Source organism: Bos mutus, chromosome 5, assembly GCF_027580195.1.
Source record: "Bos mutus isolate GX-2022 chromosome 5, NWIPB_WYAK_1.1, whole genome shotgun sequence".
NCBI classification, from domain to species: Eukaryota; Metazoa; Chordata; class Mammalia; order Artiodactyla; family Bovidae; genus Bos; species Bos mutus.
In genome coordinates this window covers 77,871,328-77,895,342 of record NC_091621.1, presented here as the reverse complement: position 1 = coordinate 77,895,342, position 24,015 = coordinate 77,871,328, and the positions used below count along the sequence as shown (strand labels likewise).

Here is a 24,015-nt window from a genome sequence, read left to right as displayed (position 1 = left end):
AAAAGTTGGCTTAAAGCTCACCATTCAGAAAATGAAGATCATGGCATCTGGTCCCATCACTTCATGGGAAATAGATGGGGAAACAGTGGAAACAGTGACTGACTTTATTTTTCTGGGCTCCTAAATCACTGCAGATGGTGACTGCAGCCATGAAATTAAAAGACACTTACTCCTTGGAAGGAAAGTTAGGACCAACCTAGATAGCATATTCAAAAGCAGAGACATTACTTTGCCAACAAAGGTCCATCTAGTCAAGGCTATAGTTTTTCCTGTTGTCATGTATGGATGTGAGAGTTGGACTGTGAAGAAAGCTGAGCACCAAGGAATTGATGCTTTTGAACTGTGGTGTTGGAGAAGACTCTTGAGAGTCCCCTGGACTGCAGGGAGATCCAACCAGTCTATTCTAAAGGAGATCAGTCCTGGGTGTTCTTTGGAAGGACTGATGCTAAAGCTGAAACTCCAATACTTTGGCCACCTCATGCGAAGAGTTGACTCATTAGAAAAGACTCTGATGCTGGGAGGGATTGGGGGCAGGAGGAGAAGGGGGTGACAGAGGATAAGATGGCTGGATGGCATCACCGACTCGATAGACATGAGTTTGAGTGAACTCTGGGAGTTGGTGATGGACAGGGAGGCCTGGCGTGGTGCAGTTCATGGGGTTGCAAAGAGTCGGACATGACTGAGTGACTGAACTGAACTGAACTGAACTGAAGTTCTTTAGTAGACTGTAATTTTTCTTTCGTAAGGGGCTATTGCTGTGTCCAAATAGGTTCTTCATTCTTCCAAGTTATTTTAATAATTGCTTTATTTGTTAAATGAGCAGTGGCCCTTAGGAAAAATGTGGAATGTGTATCTGAGTTTGTCATTGCATAAGTCTCTTTCTGTTAGATTAAGGGGTACATCTATCACATAAGGTCTTAATGTTGCAGGCTGGCCTTTTGGTCCTTCATATGGGTAGATTTGAACATTTTGATAAATTTCTTGTTCTTTGGTTTGAGAAATTCCTGCAGTTTGGCAAAAGATTTTTTGTATAGGCCAGGATTTGGGCCATAAGTGTTTGGAAATAATAGTAATATTAATATTAGATCCAGTGTTTGAGAAGACCAGAAAATCTTTGGGCATATTGGGCATATTCAGATACCAATGATGTCCATAAGGATTGTTTTTGATCTGCACTGCCGAATCTGCCTGTCTGTATATTTTTAGAGGAGTTAATAGAAAGGTAAGGTAAAAGAAGTAATTGAGCAATTTTGTCCCCCTTTTTGAATTTTCATAGAATCTGCGATGACATCATAATTTGAATCTGCCCTTTGTAATCTGAATCAATTATTCCAGGGTGAATAGTAATTCCTTTAGAAGTCAAACTAGACTGGCCAAGTAAAAGGCTGAAGGTTTGTAGGGGCAGGGGTCCAAAAAGTCCGGTAGGTATTTTAGAAGGGACTGCTTGAGGGTAAAGGAAAAAGTCACTTAAGGCTGGTATATCGACAGCAGTGATGTTGAGGGTTTGAGGGAAAAGATAGAATTTGCCCCTGGTTTTTGTTGAAGGGGACCTGGGGGGTCCCCTGCCTGAAGTTTCCTGGAATAGGTTTTCTTTCAATATCAAATTTAGATTTACAATCTTTGGCCCAATGCACTCCTCTATGGCAGCAAGGGCAAATTTTTGTAGGTTTTTTATTAGCCTTCTTAGGGCAGTCCCTTTTTAAGTGGTATTTATCTCCACATGTAAAGCATCTTTCATTTTCCTTTCTAAAGGTAGCAGCCATTGTCTCAGCTAGCATTTGCATCTTTTGAGTTCCTGATCTTAGATTGCAACAAGCCTTCAAATAATCATTAATAGTCCCAGTCTCATGAATTGGAAAGATAGCTTTTTGACATTTCTGATTTGTATTTTCATAAGCAAGTAATTTCTCTAGCTGTTTTTTGGTTTCTTCTCCAATTACAGTACGGGAAATAGCAGTTTCTAATCTAGCTTAAAAATCAGCGTAACTTTCATTAAGTCCTTGTAATATTTTAGTGTAGCTACCTGTAGGTTCTCCTTGAGGAGTAATTCCATCCCAAGCTTCAAAGGCTACTGTTTTTAATTGTTGATGCAATAAGGGAGGGCACTGTGTTTGAGCTTCTATGGTATCAAATTGTTTAGTGCCAGTTAACATTTCAAAAATAATTTGGTTTTGGGGAGTGCCAGCTCGAGCATTGCCAGTTCTGGTGTCAAAAAACGTCTTAGGAGAGTCGTTACTAGAATCATTAGGTTCTAAAAAAGGAAAGACTTCTGGATTCGTGCCTGCTGGCAGAGGAGGAGCATTTGGAGCAGCCGGGGCAGGGCTAGGAGGAAACTTTTGAAATATTTTATGTTGTTCTAATTGGGCCTTTTGTAAAGTTTCATCATCTAATTCATATTCATGCAATTCGTGTTCTGTCTGTTGTCAAATATCGTGAAGCCTAGAATTTACCTTGAAATGGCAGAATTATAGCTTTAATGTGAGCCCATAGGGGCCAGAAATCAACTGGAATATTTTTTTCCTGCCTGGTGACTCATTCAACATTTTCTTTGACTTGGTGCCAAATCTGTAAATCAAAATGCCCCTATCAGGGAACCAAGGATTACATTTAACCACTGTTTGAAAGCAAGCCTCTATTCATTGGCACGAACCAAAAGTCCGTGAGCTTTAAACAAATGGTGAAGTAAAGCAGAGAAATGATGGGGTTTTCTAGCCGTTTGACCCATGTCTTAGTACTTACCGACCTCAATAGGTCCTGACCTCAATAAGCCTGGAGTCACTCTGTCCAAAAAGCCATGTATGCCAGTGTCCCTGTTCTGGGCGCCACTTGTTGGGGTCCTTTAATGGACCAGAACCTGGTGGTCCAGAGTTGATGATAAGAAAGTAAAAGAGAGCCGGAGGGAGGGAGAGAGAGAGAGGGGAAGAAAGAAAGAAAGACACGGGGACCCAAACTCTGATGGAGCAAAGGTGCTTTAATGATCTTTCTGTGAGTATATATAGGCTGTTGTTCAAGAAATTTCTTTCCACAATGATAAAGATCAGAAAACCAAACATATAGCAACCATTACCAAGGGAACAAGGGATTAATAATGGTCACAAGGTCAGGAGACAATCTATATCTCAAGAAAGGGGATCGAGACTAAGCAGTTTTGTCGTAAAGAGAATGTTTACTGAAGGAGATTCAGGCCTGTCACACATAATGACCTCAGTCCTGGGAGCAGCTTGCTGTTCCACTAGTTTCTGACAACAGAAACTGATAAGGAACAGAGGATTTATGAGAAACAGCACGTAGGAATCCTCCTGTTAAACATTCCCTGACAAAGTGGCAAGGGGAAAAACCAGCCTTGCAAAGGCATTCTTTCAACATGTCTGTCTGGGACTTGACTGTGGTTCCCACTGAATATTGAAAACTGGTGTTTGTGGCCACTGGCTGAAATCCTCATCTAGTAACTGGGAGCATGAGCTAGCTGAATGTGGGGCCAGGAAGGGTCATTATTTTGTTCCATGTAGCAAGGAAATGCACTGAAGGTGTTAAATTTGAAGAATCAAATGTGCTAACAGTGTTAAATTAGGTGCTTTATTTTCTGCAGAAATAGAACCTATTTAAATTCAGCTCCCTGGAGAACCAGAATAGTTGGACAATATCTATCTCTCAAACCTGAATTTTCGTAGTGATCCAGCAGTTCAGGTGAGAAGTTGTAGACACGGATGCTGTGAAAACAGGGGGTACCTGTTGGAGAACCTCCTTCAGACAGTGTGATGCAGCCTTCTTCCAAGACACATATAGTTAGGCTAAGTGCTCCTCTCTCCAGCCATCTATGGTTGCCGAATTCCTTGTCATTAGAGTAAAGCCAGGTTTCACCCCCCCACAGCCTCCTTGTCCACAAATCCGTATAGAGACCCTGCTATATATTAAAGACACGGTCCTTGATACTGAGAGATAACAGTGGTAAACAATGCAGACAGTCCCTGACCCCATGGGGCTTATGGTTGCCAGTAGAAATTAAACATGTTATTATTCCATTACAATTTCCACTGTAATTATATTCCAGTGTTGCTCAGTTGCCAAGTCATGTTGGACTCTTTGTGACCCCACGGCCTGCAGCACGCCAGGCTTCCCTGTCCTTCACCATCTCCCAGAGTTTGCTCAGATTCATGTCCATTGAGTCATTGATTCCAACTAACCATCTCATCCTCTGTCGCCACCTTCTGCTTTGCCCTCAGTCTTTCTCAACATCAGGGTCTTTTTCAGTGAGATGAATCCCCTTCAGGGATCAGAGCCTTGTTATGGCGAAGGGGCTTGCATAACTCAGTGAAGCTATGAGCCATGCTGTACAGGGCCACCCAAGACAGACAGGTCATAATGAAGAGTTCTGAAAAAACACGGTCCACTGGAGGTGTAAAAGGAGAACCACTCCAGTATTCTTGCCGTGAGAACTCCAAGAACAAAAGGCAAAATATCATGGGGCACCTGTTTTAAACTGGGATCCTCTCTGAGGAAGTGACTTTTTAGGTTGAGACCTGTTGGATGAGTAGGAGTTCATCACGCAGAGAAAGGAAGGGAATCCGCCAGGCAGAGGGAGAGGCGGGTACAGAGGCTCTGTAGGAATGACCAAGACATTGACAAAAATAGCAGAAGGCCAATGAGGAGGTGCTCTAGCATTGCTGGTGAGGTAGGTAGACACTCAGTGGTGCCTGAGCCATCACAGGAAAGAGCTTGGTGAATGCCAGCTTTTAGGTGGGGGATTCATGAACATGATTAATTTATATAGAATGCTCTGTATACTTCCCTGGGGCTTCCCAGGTGGTGCAGGTGGCAAAGAATCTGCCTGCAGTGCAGGAGACTCGGGAGACTTGGATTCGATCTTTGGGTCAGGAAGATCTGGAGGAGCACATGGCAACCCACTCCAGTGTTCTTGCCTGGAGAATCCCATGGACAGAGGATCCTGGAGGACTGCAGTCCTTGGGGTTGTATAGAGTCAGACACGACTGAGCACACAGCAGCACAAGTATATGTTCCCTGGGCAACACAACCTCATTCACAGCTTTGGTTACCCCTCTGCTGATGCGTCCCAACTGAACCAGGCCCTGGCTGAGCTCCGGACCTGTTTGTCCAACTATACAGTGGACTGCTTGCTTGTAATAAGAGGCAAATGAACTGCTGGATTTGTAAGCACACTTCCAGCTCTTACCGGAGAGAGCTGGTCATTGGTTTCTCCATTTGCAAGAGAAGGAACTGCATTGAATGACTTTTGATGTCCTTGATCTGAGTTTGACACAGGCCTACAAATGTCGGTCAGAAATACCTACCTCTGTACCTAAACAGAGAGGCTGAAAAACACTCACTTCATCCCCCATGGAGCATACAGCCTTGTGACAAGTGTTAGACCACTGAGTGAAAGTCACTCAGTCATGTCTGACTCTTTGTGACCCCATGGACTATACAATCCATGGAATTCTCTAGGCCCGAATATTGGAGTGGGTAGCCTTTCCCTTCTCCAGTGGATCTTCCCAACCCAGGAATTGTACTGGGGTCTCCTGTATTGCAGGCAGATCCTTTACCAACTGAGCTATTAGGGAAGCCCCTTGACCAGAGTCTGGGGCTTTAAATTCTGGTTCCTAGTTTCAAACACTTAGCAGCTGTATGTTTTTGTTGTTCAGTCACTAAGTCATGTCTGACTCTTTTCGACCCCATGAACCGGCACGCCAGGCCTCCCTGTCCATCACCAACTCCTGGAGTCCACCCAAACCCATGTCCATCGAGTCAGTGATGCCATCCAACCATCTCATCCTCTGTCGTCCCCTTCACCTCCTGCCCTCAATCTTTCCCAGCATCAGGGTCTTTTCCCATGAGTCAGTTCTTCTAATCAGGTGGCCAAAGTACTGGAGTTTCAGCTTCAACATCAGTCCTTCCAATGAACACTCAGGACTGATCTCCTTTAGGATGGACTGGTTGGATCTCCTTGCAGTCCAAGGGACTCTCAAGTTTTCTCCAACACCACAGTTCAAAAGCATCAATTCTTCTGCGCTCATCTTTCTTTATAATCCAACTCTCACATCCATACATGACCACTGGAAAAACCATAGCCTTGACTAGACGGACCTTTGTTGGCAAAGTAACGTCTCTGCTTTTTAATATGCCGTCTAGGTTGGTCATAACTTTCCTTCCAAGGAGTAAGCGTCTTTTAATTTCATGGCTGCAGTCACCATCTGCAATGATTTTGGAGCCCAGAAAAATAGTCAGCCACTGTTTCCACTGTTTCCCCATCTATTTCCCATGAAGTGATGGGACCAGATGCCATGATCTTAGTTTTCTGAATGTTGAGCTTTAAGCCAACTTTTCACTCTCCTCTTTCACTTTCATCAAGAGGCTCTTAAGTTCTTCTTCACTTTCTGCCATAAGGGTGGTGTCATCTGCATATCTGAGGTTATTGATGTTTCTCCCAGCAATCTTGATTCCAGCTTGTGCTTCCTCCAGCCCAGGGTTTCTCATGATGTACTCTGCATGTAAGTTAAATAAGCAGGGTGACAATATACAGCTTTGACGCACTCCTTTTCCTGTTTGGAACCGGTCTGTTGTTCCATGTCCAGTTCTAACTGTTGCTTCCTGACCTGCATACAGATTTCTCAGGAGGCAGGTCAGATGGTCTGGTATTCCCATCTCTTTCAGAATTTTCCACAGTTTATTGTGATCCACACAGTCAAAGGCTTTGGCATAGTCAATAAAGCAGAAATAGATGTTTTTCTGGAACTCTCTTGCTTTTTTGATGATCCAGCGGATGTTGGCAGTTTGATCTCTGGTTCCTCTGCCTTTTCTAAAACCAGCTTGAACATCTGGAAGTTCACGGATCACGTATTGCTGAAGCCTGGCTTGGAGAATTTTAATCATCACTTTACTAGCGTGTGAGATGAGTGCAATTGTGTGGTAGTTTGAGCATTCTTTGGCATTGCCTTTCTTTGGGATTGGAATGAAAACTGACTTTTTCCAGTCCTGTGGACACTGCTGAGTTTTCCAAATTTGCTGGCATATTGAGTGCAGCACTTTCACAGCATCATCTTTCAGAATTTGAAATAGCTCAACTGGAATTCCATCACCTCCACTAGCTTTGTTCGTAGTGATGCTTCCTAGGGCCCACTTGACTTCACATTCCAGGATGTCTGGCTCTCTAGGTGAGTGATCACACCATCATGGTTATCTGGGTCATGAAGATCTTTTTTGTACAGTTCTTCTGTGTATTCTTGCCACCTCTTCTTAATATCTTCTGCTTCTGTTAGGTCCCTACCATTTCTGTCCTTTATGGTGCCCATCTTTGCATGAAATGTTCCCTTGGTATCTCTAATTTTCTTGAAGAGATCTCTAGTCTTTCCCATTCTATTGTTTTCCTCTATTCCTTTGCATTGATCACTGAGGAAGGGTTTCTTATCTCTCCTTGCCATTCTTTGGAACTCTGCATTCAGCTGCTTATATCTTTCCTTTTCTCCTTTGCTTTTCACTTCCCTTCCTTTCACAGCTATTTGTAAGGCCTCCTCAGACAGCCCTTTTGCTTTTTTGCATTTCTTTTCCATGGGGATGGTCTTGATCCCTGTCTCCTGTACAGTGTCATGAACCTCAGTCCATAGTTCATCAGGCACTCTATCTATCAGATCTAGTCCCAAATCTATTTCTCATTTCCACTGTATAGTCATGAGATTTGTTTTAGGTCATGCCTGAATGGTCTAGTGGTTTTCTCCACTTTCTTCAATTTCAGTCTGAGTTTGGCAATAAGGAGTTCATGATCTGAGCCACAATCATTTCCCGGTCTTGTTTTTGCTGACTGTATAGAGTTTCTCCATCTTTGGCTGCAAAGAATATAATGAATCTGATTTCAGTGTCGAAAAAGGATATATGTGTGTGTGTGTGTGTGTGTCTGAATCATTTTGCTGTACACTTGAAACTAACACAACATTGTAAGTTGACTATAGTCCAATTAAAAAAAGAAAAGGCATGTGTCATCATGCATCCAATCCATAAGGGTAAAGTGTTATTTTGTGAAACTTTGCTTCAGACATGTGTGTCCATGATAGGGCATGATGTGAAAATGTATTTCTTATTCTGGATTGTGGGTTTTTTTTAAGTTTGAAAGCACTGCTTTACTATATGTTCGGGAATGCAAAATTATATCGTGTTTGTGTGTGTGTGCTCGGTCATGTCTAACTCTTTGCATCCCCATGGACTGTAGCCCTCCAGGCTCTTCTGTCCATGGGATTCTGCAGGCAAGAATGCTGGAGTGGGTTGCCATTCCCTTCTCCAGAGGATCTTCCCAACCGAAGGGTTGAACGGATGTCTTATGTCTCCTGCATTGGCAGGCACGTTCTTTACCAGTTGAGCCACCAGGGAAGCCCAATATCATAATGAGACGTCAAAGGGCAAGGAAGAGGAAGAGGCCTGGAGGAGAGCTGTGTGGGTCTGTAGGGTAAAGATAACGACATTAGCACAGAGACTCAATGCAGGAGGAGATCACTGCCAAGGAGGAAGTTTTGAAGGGGAAGTGGCAGTGCGGCTGATTTCTCAGGGGTTGTGCTTAGTGAGCTAGGCTGGGAAGAGGAGTCATGACTGGGAGTACAGTGTGAACAGAACTACTCTGATTCTTCTTGAAAGGCAGTCCTGCTACTGCTGCTGCTGCTGCTAAGTCGCTTCAGTCGTGTCCGACTCTGTGCGACCCCATAGACGGCAGCCCACCAGGCTCCCCCGTCCCTGGGATTCTCCAGGCAAGAATTCTGGAGTGGGTTGCCATTTCCTCTTCCAATGCATGAAAGTGAAAAGTGTGAAGTCCTTCTACTAGATTGAGGCTTATCTTGGGGCCTCAGAGTTTTGTGGGATTGTCATTGTAGTTGTTTGTTTCCTTTGCCATTTTGTGTTCTCTTTTCCTGTGTGCATGCGTATTCATATCCAACTATTTGTGACCCCGTGGACTGTTGCATGCCAGGCTCCTCTGTTCATGGAATTATCCCGGCAAGAAAACTGGAGTGGGTTGCCATTTCCTCCTCCAGGGATCATCCCAGCCCAGAGATTAAATCCTGATCTCCTGTGTCTCCTGCATTGGTCGGCAGATTCTTTACTCCTGAGCCACCTGGGAAGTCCTCTCTTTTCCTAGATCTCTCATTATTCAGATGTTGGATCTCTTGGCTTGATCCTTTTCCTTTTCTGTTTTCTACATCTTTGCCTTTTTACTTGACTTTCTAAAATATTTACTTCAATTTTATCTTCCAACCTTTCTACCGAATTTTTTCACCTCTGTTATATTTTTAATTTCCCAGAGCTCTTTGATCTCAGACCATTCGGTTTTTACAGCATTCTGGGGCTGTTCTGGGTAGTTTGGGATGTAATATCTTCTATTATTTCTCTGAGAATGTTGATTATATGAAGTTGTTTCATGTTCTTGATAAGGCATGATGTAAAAAATATTTCTTGTTCTGGATTTTGATTTTCTTGTTAAGTTTGAAGGCACTGCTTTACAATATGGCAAAGGGTGAAACAAACCAATACAACGCCAATCCCACAAAACTCTGAGGCCCCAAGACTAGCCTCAATCTAGTAGCAGGGCTGTAATTCAAGAAGAATCAGAGTAATTCAGTTCACACTACTCCCAGACGTGACTCCTCTTCCCAGCCCGTCTCACTAAGCGACACCCCTGTGCCCCTGAGCCATCGGCTGCCCTGTCACTCCCTCCCAAATCCTTCCTCCTTGGCACCAGTCCCCTCTCTGCCGTCTGTAGGTCTGTAAGAACTCTCAGAGTCTATTTCTTCTGGGCCTTCATACTCCGGCCTGTCTCTTCCACTGTCACCAGAGTTAGGCTCATTATGGCAAGTTCCTTAGCAGTCTGTGCCTCTTGTAGCTGGACTTTCACTGCTTGTAGGGGCTTCCCTGGTGGCTCAGATGGTAAAGAATCTGCCTGCAATGTGGGAGACCTAGGATCGATCTCTGAGTCAGGAAGATCCCCTGGAGAAAGAAATGGCTGCCCACACCAGTTTTCTTGTCTGGAGGATTCCGTGGACAGAGGCTACAGTCCACTGGGTCACAAAGAGTCGGACACTACTCTTTGTGTTAAGTGACTAACACTTTGAAAGTCATCACAGGTTGCTACCTTCCACCTCTTCAGTGCTGTGCCTTCTCTGCCTCCAGGGAGATGTCTTCTACGAGGAGAGGGCCTGTGAAGGCGGGAAGTTTGCCACAGTGGAAGTGACAGATAAGCCTGTGGATGAGGCTCTGAGGGAGGCAATGCCGAAAGTCATGAAGTATGTGGGAGGCTCCAATGATAAGGGTGAGTGTCCCTGGAGGATGGGCTCTGGTCACCCAGGCCAGTGCTGCAGTCTCACGTCATCGATGGAAAGCACAGGAAGGGACCCAAGATGCCTGTTTCAGTGTCCTGTGACCTTGCTGTTCTGTGTGGGCAGGGGGGCTCTGGGGAGACCCACTGACGTCATGCCCGCTCAGGAGCACTGAGTTCATGCTTCTCTCCCGGGTCTGAAGACACAGGCTTCGTTTGTTCGTCCATTTGTTATTTTTTCGCCTTGCAGTGCTTATCTGTGGATTGGTAAACTGGGAAAGGTGTGTCCGCGGTAAGCCAGGCCACAGAACAAAGCCCGCCTCTGACTCGAGACCTCTGCCCCCAGGCCAAAAATCTCATCAGCCCCTAGTAGCTCAGATTCTACGGGGTTCTGAAGATCAGTGAGTGATGAGTGTGGCTGGTCCCTGGCTGTGTTCTGGCAAATAAAGCGCCTGAGAGTTCTTAGTCCCCTTCTGAAACACTTGACAGTCCATGGGGATTCCCTGGCAGTCCAGTGGTTAGTACTCAGTGCTCTCACTGCTGGGGTCCAAGATCTGATCCCTGGTCAGGGAGCTAGGATCCTGCAAGCCACGTGGCTTGGTCTAATAATAAGACTTGGTAGTTCATGCTGGCTGCCTCCCTGTTTTTGTGATAAAATGAGAGGCCTGAAGTTTCAGTATACCTGTTTTATATAAACCATATTTAAATAGGACTTTAACACTTAAGGGCTTCCCTTGTGGCTCAGCTGGTAAAGAATCCACCCACAATCTGGGAGACTAGGTTCAATCCCTGGGTTGGGAAGATCCCCTGGAGAAGGAAAAGACTACCCACTCAAGTATTCTGGCCTGGAGAATTCCATGGACTGTATAGTCCATGGGGTCACAAAGAGTCGGACACGACTGAGCAACTTTTCATTTAACTCTTAAGTTCTCTAACTTGGCCTGCACTTTAGAATCAGTACAAACCCAAAATGGTTCAGTATACAAGATGAAAAAAAAATGTATTTAATATTTAGGATATATCTCAAGTTGATAAATGAGAAAGAAGCTTGTATCAAGCTTAGTAATATTTGCTAGAACCAAAGAAATCAGGCTTCGGACATAAGTCACCCAGTAGGAGGTCACGAAGAAGTCTTTTCCTTTCTTAGCACTGTCATAAATTTTCCTCGGAAGAAAATATGTGTAAAAATTATAAACTCACCAAACATTTTTGAAAATAACAAAACAGCACCCCAGTCCATCTTTTCTAATGTAATCATTGTCATATTTGAGTGTATTTTTAGGGCTTTATAATAGGTTTTTAAAATGTAATCATAATAGTATCTTCCTTGGTGGCTCAGATGGTAAAGAATCTGCCCACAATGCAGGAGACCCAGGTTCAATCCCTGGGTCGGGAAGATCCCCTGGAGTAGAAAATAGCAACTCACTCCAGTATGCTTGTCTGGAGAATTCCATAGACAGAGGAACCTGATGGGCTACAGTTCATGGAGTTGAAAAGAGTTGGGCATGACTGAGCAACTCACACACAATATGTAATCGTAGGGTTTGTGCAATATATCCTGTTTCTGTTCCTTATTTCATAATTATTTTCCATTGTAGCTAACTAGTCCTAAGCATGACTATTCATAGCTAAATCATATTGCATCATGTGCCTATAATTTACTTAAACATATTCCTCTTTTGAACATATCTAAATTTTTAACAATTATAAATTCTGCTGAAAGGAAAATCCTATTCCCTAAATAGCCTTTTTCATATTTTAGATTATTTCATTAAAATCAACAATTATGACTTCTCTGGTAGTATAGTGGTTAAGAATCCGCTTGCCAATGCAGGCAAGTGGGGTTCCGTGGGGCAACTAAGCCCATGCACCACAGCTGCTGCAGCTCGTGTGCCCAGATCCCAGGCTCGGCCACAAAAGAAGCCACTGCAATGAGAAGCCCAAGCATCGCCTCTAGAGAACAGCCCCGACTCTCTGCAACTAGAGAAGTAGCCCCCACTAGAGAGCAGCCCCGACTCTCTGCAACTAGAGAAAGCCCGTGCACGGTGGTGAAGACCCAACACAGCCAAAAATGAAAAATTAAATAAAATTTAAAGATAAAATCAGCAATTAGACAGGATGTACTCTGTTGTTATTTAGTTGCTAAGTTGTGTCTGACTCTTTTGCGACCCCATGGACTGTAGCCCACCAGGATCCTCTGTCCATGGGATTTCCCAGACAAGAATATTGGATTGGGCTGCCGGGGTATCTTCTCCAGGTACCTTCTCCAGGGTATCTTCCCAACCCAGGGGTCAAACATGCATCTCCTGCATTGGCAGGTGGATTCTTTACCACTGTACCACCTGGGAAGTAATTGGGTACTGATATATTTATAGTCTTAATATATATTGCTAAATAATTTTTTCTGGACAAGTTTGAATCACTATCTTCCTACCTCTAGTATGTACAATTAAGAGGTACTTTATATGTATGTGGTGATACATGCTAATGCCTTAAATGCCTATTATAAATTTCAAGAACAACAAATATTGTCTTGAAAGAAGAATGAGACCAGCAGGTGGTCCATGGGCCTCAGCAGGTTCTGTCTCTAACACCCATGTCTCTCTGTGGGGTTTTGTGTTTTCAGGACTCGGAATGGGGATGACAGTTCCTATTTCCTTTGCTGTGTTCCCCAGTGACGATGGGGACCTACAGAAGAAATTAAAAGTCTGGTTCCGGATTCCAAACAAGTTTCAAAGCGACCCGCCAGCTCCCAGCGATGACAGCATTAAGATCGAAGACAGGGAAGGCATCACTGTCTATTCCACGTAAGAAGACAATTCTTTGGGCATCCAAGGGTAGTACGTGATTTCCATAATCACTTCTTGAATCATCTGCCATGAACATTTGCATTTAAATTATTTTTTTCCAGTTTTGAGCTGTAATTGATATATAATGTTGCATTAAAGTGTACAGCATAATGCTTTGATTACATATTTATGAAATGATTACCAATGGAAGTTAACATCTTTCATTTGACAAAATTCCAAATTTTTTTCCTGAGATGAGAAATCTTAAGATCCATTTTCTTGCTGCTGCTGCTAAGTCACTTCAGTCGTGTCCAACTCTGTGTGACCCCAGAGACAGCAGCCCACCAGGCTCCCCCTCCAGGGAATCTTCCTGACCCAGGAATAAAACCTTTGTCTCTTACATCTCCTGCATTGCCAGGTGGATTCTTTACCATTAATCTCACCTGGGAAGCCCAATTTCAGAATGCTGCTGCTGCTGCTGCTAAGTCACTTCAGTTGTGTCCGACTCTGTGCGACCCCATAGATGGGAAGCCCACCAGGCTCCCCTGTCCCTGGGATTCTCCAGGCAAGAACACTGGAGTGGATTGCCATTTCCTTCTCCAGTGCATGAAAGTGAAAAGTGAAAGTGAAGTGAAAGTCAGACGCTCAGTCGTGTCTGACTGTTCGTGACCCCATGGACTGCAGCCTACCAGGCTCCCCCGTCCATGGGATTTTCCAGGCAAGAGTACTGGAGTGGGGTGCATTGCCATCTCCGAAGATCCACTCTCTTAGTAACTTTCAAATATGTAGTGCAACAGACAGTGTTGTTAGCTCTAGTCACTTTACTATACATTACATCCCCAGAGCTAATTTATCTTATAGCAGGGTGTTTCTACCTTTTGACCACCTTTACCCATATCTCCCACCCCCTCACCTCCCCACCCTCTGGCAACCACCAGTCTGTTCTGTGTATCTATGAGTTCAGATTTTTTTTTTAAATTCCACATGTAAGTGAGATAATACAGTATTCCCCTATCTCTGTCTGTCCTATTTCATTTAGCATGATGCCTTCAAAGTTAATCCATGTCATCACAGATGGCAAGATTTCCTTCTTTCTATGGCTGAATGATATTTCATTGTACGTATATTCCACATCTTTATCCATTCATCTGTCTGTGGACTCGGGTTATTTCTATATCTTGGCTGTTGGTAGATTGGCACTCCTATGAACATAGGAGTGCCACTGTCTCTTCAAGTTCATGGTTTCATTTCCTTCAGATATATACCCAGAAGTGGAATTGCTCGATCATGTGGTTCTATTTCTAATTTGTTTGAGGAACTTCCATACTGTTTTCCATAATGGCTGCACCAGTTTACATTCCCACCAGCTTTACACAAGGATTCCCTTTTCTCCACACTTGTTACTTCTTGTCTTTTTCATAGTAGCCATTCTAACAAGTGTGAAGTGACATTTCGTTGTGGCTTTGATTTGCATTCCCCTGCTGACTAGTGATGATGAACACCTTATTATATACCTTTTGCCCATTTCTATGTCTTCTTTGGAAAAATATCTATTCAAATCCTCTGCCCATTTTTTTAATTAGATTGTTTAGAGTTTTTTAGTCAAGTAATAGGAGTTTTTAACATATATTGGCTATTAACCCATTACATATATATGATTTGCAAATAGTCTCTCCCATTGAACAGTTTGCCTTTTTCCTTTGCTGTGCAGAAGCTTTTTAGTTTGATGTCGTCTCACTTGTTTAGTTTTGCTTTTGTTGCCTGTGTTTTTGGTGTCAAATACAAAAAAAAAAAAATCATTGTCAAGACTGGTGTCAAGGAGGCTACCCTCTATGGTTTCTTCTAGGAATTTTACAGTTTCAGGTCTTATGTTCAAGTCTTTTATCCACTTTGAGTTGGTTTTTGTGTATAGTAGTCCAGGGACTTGCCTGGTGGTCCATTGGTTAAGTCTCAATGCTTCCATTGCAGGAAACATGGGTGTGATCCCTGGTGGGGAAACTAAGATTCCACACGCCACACAGTGTGGGCGAAAGTTAAAAAAAAAAAAATTTGTGGTCCAATTTCAATATTTTGTATTTGACTGTCCAGTTTTCCCAGCACCATTTATTGAAAAGACTATCCTTTCCCCGTTGTACATTCTCAGCTCTTTTGTTAAAAATTAGTTGGCCATATATGCATGGGTTTCTTCTGGGGCGTTCTGTTCTGGTCCATTGATCTATGCATCTGTTTTTATGTCAGTATCATACTGTTTTGATTATGATAGCTTTGTAATATAGCTTGAAAGCAGGAAATGTTATGCCTTCATCTTTGTTCTTCCTTCTCCAGATTCAAGGTCTTTTGTGGTTCCATACAAATTTTAAGATTTATTTCTGTTTAAAAAAAAAATTCCCTTGGAATTTTTATAGGGATTGCATTTAATCTGTAGATTGCTTTGAGTTGTATGGACACTTGAACAATATTAGTTCTAATCCATGAGCCTGGAATCTTTTAATTTCTTTTTGTCTTCTCCAGATTTTCCATTAATGCTTTATAGTTTTGGGTGTAAAAATCTTTCACTTCCTTGCTGAAATTTATTCCTGGGTGTTTTGTTCTTTTTGATGCAATTGTAAATGGGGTTGTTTCTTAACTTCTCTTTCTAACTTCTCTTTCTAAACTCATTGATGAATTAAGTAAGAAATACTGAGTACTAACAGTTTCTCTCAGAATTTCTTCAGCCTGCAGCACACAAACATTTGCATTGTTTCTAAGTAAACGCCTTTATGTGCTGTGTGTGTGCTCAGTTGCTCAGTTGTGTCTGACTCTTTATAACTCCATGGACTATAGCCCACGAGGCTCCTCTGTTCGTGGAATTTCCCAGGCAAGAATTCTGGAGTGGGTTGCCATTTTCTTCTCCAGGGGTTCTTCCTAACCCAGGGATCAAAGCCATGTCTCTTGTGTCTCCTGCATCAGCAGACAGATTCTTCACCACTGTGCCACCTGGGAAGCCCAGATAAATGCCTTTGCCTGTTGCCAAATTGATTTGGATGTAGAGAATATTCTCCCAACCCCAGCTGAAGCTGGACACCTGCATTAGCCACAGCGGAATTCTGGGAGAATCAGAATATCTAGGTCAGTCTGTAGTTTGGGGTCATGAATACCTGTGGAGCAGGTATTCCCCTTGAATTCCCCACATTCCCCTTGAATGCCAGAAGGGCAGGGAGTGTTATTCATGGTCTGAGGACTTTTAGCAGGGCACATGTGCATCCTGTTGTTCTAGTCCTATTTCCAGGGCCTCACGTGGGGTCCAGGTCCCTTGACTGTAGAAAACAACAGGCGCACGTGTTTTCCTAATTTTGTTCTTCAGGCCTCAGCCTCTCCTAAGAGGTCAGGTCTCTTCGGGATAATCAGTGACTTCCCATTTGCTAAAATCCTCCTGTGTGACAGGTGTGAAACCATGGACAGACGAATGAGACCAGGAGCTTCGCCAGGGTTCTGCTCTAGAACAACCTCATGAAAAATATACAAATAATCTCCCACCAGACAGTTTTTGTCCACTCCTCAGGTCTCCAAACTTAGTTACTTTTTATCTGCCCTGCTCCAGCTGCACCCAGAAGGGTGCAGCTTTCAACACTGCTGCTGCTGCTGCTAAGTCGCTTCAGTCGTGTCCGACTCTGTGCGACCCCATAGACGACAGCCCACAAGGCTCCCCCATCCCTGGGATCCTCCAGGCAAGAACACTGGAGTGGGTTGCTAATTCCTTCTCTGATGCATGAAAGTGAAAAGTGAAACTGAAGTCGCTCAGTCGTGTCTGACTCTTTGCAACCCCATGGACTGCAGCCTACCAGGCTCCTCCGTACACTAATGCTGAGAACGTAAGCTTGGCTGCTCTGGGCAGTCCTAGACTGGGTGACACAGAGGCCCCCAGAGGACAATGTGTGCACTGCAGCTGGACAGCTGAACTGGAACCTCCAACTCCCACTGCAGTCCTCATTCCAACTTTCCAGCCTCCACTGCATAGGCTGCAGAGAAAGCAAACTCTATTTACAGATTGTCAGGACTCTCTTTTCACAGGGCCGGGAGTAAGATGGGGAAGCGGGGTGCCTGTTATGCAAAATTTAGGTAGGCGCTCACTCTCACCGTTGTCTAGTACATATAGGGTAGGCCCTGAGAGTGAAAGGAAAGTGAAAGTGTTAAGTCACTCAGTCATGTCTGACTCTTTGTGACCCGGTGGACTGTATCCCTCCAGGCTCCTCTGTCCATGGGATTTCCCAGGCGAGAACACTAGAGTGGGTTGCCATTTCTACTCCAGGGGATCTTCCCAACCCAGGGATCAAACCCAAGTTTTCTGTATTGCAAGTGGATTCCTTATCAACTGAGCCACCAGGGAAGCCCCTTATCAGCCAGAATACTTTGGTAAAGAGAATCTTCCCTCAACTATTGTTTGGTTTCCCTAAGACAGAGTCACAGAGAAAAGGCCAGATACCTTCTCTTTAGCTTGATGCCTTCTCTTTATCAGTTTCCAGAATAATGACTTCTTTTCTTAACATCCTCTAAAGGGGAGATAGTGTTGATCTCTGTTTTCTGATTATCAATATAAATATATGAATTCACACATAATTGATGTGTTTCAATTCTTTGCAGTTATTATTCTCATTGATGCTCAAATTGTCCCATCTTTGGCCAGTGAGAGCCTCTTCAAATTGGTTTCTTGGTCCTTTTGACATGACCCTGGTAATCTCCATTAGCTTCCTTGGTTATTGGTAGGACAAGATATTTTAAGCACATCTTAACGTTTCTTGCTCTAGAGCTGAAATTAGCCATTTTGCCAAGGAACCCTGCTACCCTATGGTGAAAAGGGACTCTTTAAAAGGTAATTTTCAAGCCAGGTCTGTGGAAGTTTCCTTTACTGCAATTTAAAGGATCTTTTCTCTTCTCCTAAACAGAGGGGAGTGTCTAACATAGCTTGGTGAATTTTTTTTTAACCTGTTATTATCTCTGATAGGCTTTCTTGGATTTCAGTCCCTGGGTCGGGAAGATGTCCTGAAGAAGGGAATGGCACCCCAGTGCAGTATTTTTGCCTGGAAAATTCCATGGACAGAGGAACCTGGCAGGCTACAGTCCATGGGGTCGCAGAGTGGGACACGGCTGAGCAACTAACACTTTGACTTTATCTTTGATGCTTTTAGTATCTGATCATTCCTCCACTTGCCACTTGGTGTCACTGCATAGTCAAGTGTGCATTTAAAAGTACCTTTCTGTGGAAGGCAGTTAATGACATAGCGAAGGCACAAGTACTGTTTCAAATACACATGGGTGCCAACTCACTTCAGTCATGTCAGATTCTTTGCAACCCTGTGAACTATAGCCTGTCAGGCTCCTCTGTCCATGGGGTTCTCTAGGCAAGAATACTGAAGTGGATTGCCATGCCCTCCTCACAGGAGGGATCGCTCCTGCATCGGGCAGGCGGGTTCTATACCACTGGTGCCACCCAGGAAACCCTTCAGATACACAGTGCATCCTCAACTCAGTCTTCCTGTTTTGTGACCTTGTGATGTCCATTGATTAGTAGTATGTGTTAAAAAGCAAATGCTTTTTAAATGAATAGACATCTATGAGGAATTAAGAGTCAACAGCTGTTCCTCTGGTCTTTTACAAATGGTGCTTACAAGGGGCTTCGGTCATTCATTTCCAGGTGGATGAACCCAAATCAGCAGGGCCAGCGCTGCTGTCTTTTGTCCCAGGTTTCCTATCGCCAAGTAGACCTCTGTGCTTTATGTGCTGTGTTCAGTTGCTTCAGTCGCTTCTGACTCTTTTCAACCCAAAGGACTATAGCCCTCCAGGCTCCTCTATCTATTGATTCTCCAGACAAGAACTCTGGAGTGGGTTGCCGTGCCCTCCTCCAGGGGATCTTCACCCAGGGATCGAACCTGTGTCTCTTACTTCTCCTGCATTGGCAGCCAGGTTCTTTACCACCAGTGCCACCTGGGAAGCCCCCAAATCCACATGCCCCAGTGGAACTCAGATTCCCTCCCACTGTGTTCTGAGTTCTGCCTTCTGCCTTCCTAGAGGTCCCCTGCATCCTCCCATCCCGTTCAGATCCATCCTGACTCCTCCGTCTTCCACATCAGTTGCTGGCTCAGTCCTCGTCACCCCCTGCTGTGCGTGCCCCTCCATCCTTATGACCACGGTCTTCATCATCTCTTGCCTGAACTGTTGCAAGGCCTCTTGAGCATTTCTAGCTCTTCCACTTCTGCCCCTTCTGACCTGCCCCTCTGTCTCCTCCAGCCCTAAAGCTAAGGACCACCGATGGCACTCTGCCCCCTTCTGTTCGACTCTGGTTGTGGGCCTCGCCTGCCTCTGCCTGAGGCACATCCCGAGGTTGGGACCGAGCCCGGGGTAGTGGTAAAACCAGACGGGAGAGGGATAGGCTTTGGGTTGGGTCCCCAAAGGTTCCACCAAGCAGTGAATCCTACCGAGTAAAGAGCCTTGTCGTGGTTTATGCTGTCCTCTACAACACAGCCCCACTCCAGGGTTCCACCTGGCCTCAGAGCATCCCATCCCCACCTCCCAAAGCCCACCTAAACACACACATACAACATCCACGACCAGACCTTCACTCACTCACCCAGCACCTCTCAGCCCCTCCCCAGTCTCTGTTCATTGGCAGCTCTGTGAGGCAAGAATTTTGGTTCTGTTCATTGCCAGCAACACAAGAGATGCTCCAGCAATAACAGCTTGATGTCACATCCTCCTTAGCCTCCTCCCCTTCACGTTCTAAGTCGGAACCAATCATTCCTTGTTCTTTGCCCCGAGAGTGTTCCGTATGTACCTCTAGCCTAATCTTTTCTCCTGCCCTGCATAATTTTTGTGTTTCTGTCCTGACCAGTACAGTTGGACCTTGCCAGGGCAGAAAGACTTCCCCATCATCTTTACAACTCTCTGTTGTCAAGCGTGTGTTTCCTGCTCAGTGATGCTCAACTTGTTAAGCCTGGTTCCATCCAATTAAGTGGAATGCCATATGGTGTTATGCATCTTTCCCATTGACATGGGATTATCAGCTCTTTGTCTTAGGCTTCTTTTGCGTAGCACAGGAGCTTCCTGCATAGCAGACTCTCCGCAAATCTGTGCTGACCTGTAGATTGCAAAAGTTCTAGACCAAATGGTCAGGCTCAGAGTCATTCCATTTCTCCTCTTCCTTATTGCACTCCCTGAAAGATAACGCTTGATCATTTTTTGAACTTTGGACCAGAGCTTCTATCTGCTAGCCCGCCTTCATCATCCCCCTCCACCCCAACTCTTCCGGAACTTTTAGTCAGTTCCTTTTGTATTTCTGGAATCCAGGGTGTGTGTTTTCTTTCTCAGTTCCCATGGCAACCAAATTCTCGGGAATACTGAACTCTGACGTTGAGTAAGATAAAAAAGACAGCCCTGGAGGTGAGCAGCTTTGAAGATGGAGATTTAGACTCTTGTTAACAGACTTGTATACAGTCTAATGTACAGACTTCTCATTTCTTTCTTTTGAGGAGCTCAAAGAGCTTACAAGCATTCCGCAACAGGTGCAAACATGCCTGTGGCCTTGGAGTATGGGGCACCACATGGTTATCTTCCAAGTGCAGCGTGGAAGCTGAGCTCTGAGGATGAGGCAGCCAGAGCTGGGCCTCCTTCACATCTTGGGGCCCTGAGCCTGGAAGGGTTTGGTGTCCTGGCTTATTCGTGCGGTTCTGTGATGGAGGTTTGGGAGGGATGGTTAGACTGAAGGCAGGGAATACACATGGATCTTTCTGCAGCTCACCCAGCTTTGTTTGTTTCCTTGATGAAGCAATAGGGAAATTTTCATCCTCGTTATGAGCGTCTCAGTCGGCCTGAGAATAAATATCAAGAGTCAAGGGTTTTTGTTCTGGTGATGAATGAAAGAATCCCTGAATGATGACGTTCTCCACATCACTCTGCTGGGTCTCCCTGTACTCAGACGGCTCCTTCTCAGTGGCCTTTTCTGAGTCCTCATCTTCCTCCCACCACCTGGGGATTAGGATTCCCAAGAACAGCGTGCCTGTTTGCTCACCACCTGGCCTCGTCTGCCTCTTGGCCATGACCACAGCCAGCACTCACTCACGGGTGACGCCCAGGTGTCTGTTACTGGACCCGTCTTTTTCCCCAGTTGTTTCTCTGACTCCAGTTCTTTCCAGAGGCTGAGATTTCGCAATGCCCTCCATGTGCTTAGGGGCACAGTGACTGTTGCATGAATGTGGTTCATTCATAAGAGACACCTTTATATCAACATGTCCCAAACCAGATGGTGAACCCACCCACCCCTCCTCTCCAAAGGGACTCTTCAGAATCCCTCTTCTGCTTGGCGGCATGTTTCCATTCAGAGACTTAACTGGAAGCCCTCAAGAATCCTCCCTTCTCCCCACCCTTCACCCTGGCCTCCCTACCCTCCAGCTCACCTCCCAGACTTGCCTTTGTCCAGGCTTTCATTGTCTCACATTTGGCTGTTCCTAGCCTCCATGTCTCCCTTCTCCATCCCTCTACCACCTCCAGAGGGGTCTCTTCAAACTACAGTCTGATAATGGCATGGGGCGGGGGGGTGCCACATGTTGTGGCATGCAGTTTAGTTCACTGACCAGGGATCGAACCCGTGCCCCTGCAGTGGAAGCACAATTCTTAACCACTGGACCATCAGGGAAGTCACTAGTCCCTTAACTTTAAAACCCCTTCCTGAGTCCATCTTTGTATCTAAGGTCAGCCTCAGAGTCCTTAGCATGACCTTCAACATGACCCTAGTCAGTCCACTTGCTTTGCATTCCCACCACTGTGCCCTTAGTAGGTGCTCCAGATTTTATTCTACGAGTTAGTGAATATGGAGGCCAACAGATTCAGTGCCCTCAAAAACAGCAACTTTGATTGTTTATCGCAAAATTGTTCATTTAGCCAAGGGGTCTAATATATGTGTTAGGTCAGAATATGCTGGTGGACAAAGAATGACCAGGATCACTGCCCTCACGGGGCGTGAGTCTCCCTACCACGGAACTCAGACTGTAAACAATGAATAATTTATATAGCATGTTAGAATAAATTATATAGTATTCAATATGTTAGAAGGTGAGAAGTGCTGAATAAAGAAAAGGATAGGAGAGAAGGAAGAAAGAAACAGGGAGGAAGGGTAAGGGAAGAATGGGGAAGGGGAGTGCTATTAGACGATAAAAAGCATTTTGAGAGGAGACCTCACTGAGAAAATGAGATTGTCATTTGAGCCAGGTCTTCATTATTAGGCCCTGGGTTCTGGATCTTACTTTCAGTTGCCATCCTGTCCCTCACCTTGGGAGTCAGGGAATTGAACAACTGTTCTGAGCGGACTATAAAGTCCAATGACAACAGTACCTGCCGTTTGCTGTGAGTTTCCTCTGTGATGGGCATGAGGCTGAGTCGTTTGCAGGGTTTTCTCGTCTGTCATCTTCACAACAGTTTTCTGAGATTGACGCCCTCATCCCTACTGAGCAGTTGAAGGACCAGAAGGCTAGAGACATTAAAGCACTTGCCCAAGACCAGGAGCTGACAGACAATAGCAGAGCTAAGATGTGAGCCCACAACTATCCATTTTGCCTCCAGCTGATGAATGAAAAAGGTTGAGGACAAACCACTGCTTTGGATGTTTCTAGAAACCAGTAGCTTAAAGAGCCAACATCGTCCATTTTCATAGAAAACAGTATCAATATGTGAGAGGGGGCTGCAGAGGCACTAAATTCCTGCCCCCCGCCCCATTCAGCATTTGATTGGTTGCAGACAGGTGGTCCTTAATCTATAGACATTCTTTGAAAATAAGCCGAACATCTTACGGGCTTTTATTGCCAAACCAGTACATCCTTAATATTCACCCTCTGTCTCCTCATCCAGTTTTATCTCACTAGAGCCTCGGTGAAGCTAGAACTCACCTTTCTCCGTCAGTCTTACACTCTTGCATAGACTTGAAGAACTAACCATCATGTCTCCCAAATTGGTCTCAGCCCTGTGTTCTATAGCTGTTATCTAGACACTGGAACCAGCTCCTTCAAGATGAAATCCTGGGTATTTGCAGATCAGTAGCCCTGTGATGTACGTGCTGAATGCTTAGCAAGCCTGACTAACCACTCATAAAAGAGCAAAGCGTGAGTCAGAGAACCCCACCAAAAATAATGCATTTGGCTGAATCTTGGCTTGGTGTGGATTCAGACCTTTGAGTCATAAAGCTCATTAGAAATGGGGATGTCCTTGACTCTAATAAAGATTTTAGTGCAGCCCAGATTTAGAATGATATATTTAGGGGAGGTCGCAGGATGAATTTTTGGAGCAGAGGCAGTGATGTAAGGAAAGAGTCATAGTCTTGAAAAGACGAGCTTTATTGTTTCTCTGTCTCCACCTTCTGCCATCAAGAGAAATGCCTGATTTAGGAAAATTCTCTTTACTTAGAAAACGAAGGCTTTCCTGATTTGAGCAGGAGAAGGGGTTCATTGAATCTTCCCTGGTAGCTCAGATGGCAAAGAATCTCTGCAATGCAGGAGACCCAGGTTCTATCCCTGGGTTGGGAAGATCCCCTGGAATAGAAAACGGCAACCCGCTTTAGTATGCTTGCCTGGAGAATTCCGTAGACAGAGGAGCCTGGTGGGCTACAGTCCATGGAGTCGCAAAGAGCCAGACATGACTGAGCAACTAACACACACAAGCACAAGGATTTATTGGGCTTCCCAGGTGGTGCTAGTGGTAAAGAACCCACCTGCCAATGTAATAGATGTGAAAGACAGGGGTGTCAGAAAGATCCCCTAAAGGAGAGTATGGCAGCCCATTTCAGTATTCTTGCCTGGAGAATCTCATGGACAGAGAGGAGCTTGGTGGGCTACAGTCCATGAGGTCGCAGAGTCAGACATGACTGAACAACTTAGCATGCATGTATGCAGCGATTTATTA

General features: G+C 44.7%; 1 protein-coding gene across 1 annotated transcript in view; it reads left to right on the top strand.

The window, feature by feature from the left end:
• HEBP1 (heme binding protein 1) overlaps positions 1-24,015 on the top strand; it is a 37,471-nt gene that overhangs the window by 11,347 nt on the left and 2,109 nt on the right. Inside the window, exons 2-3 of the mRNA XM_070371118.1 lie at positions 10,162-10,300; positions 12,933-13,113. Of these exons, the coding sequence (XP_070227219.1) occupies positions 10,162-10,300; positions 12,933-13,113 (320 nt within the window). The remainder of the gene's footprint in view (positions 1-10,161; positions 10,301-12,932; positions 13,114-24,015) is intronic.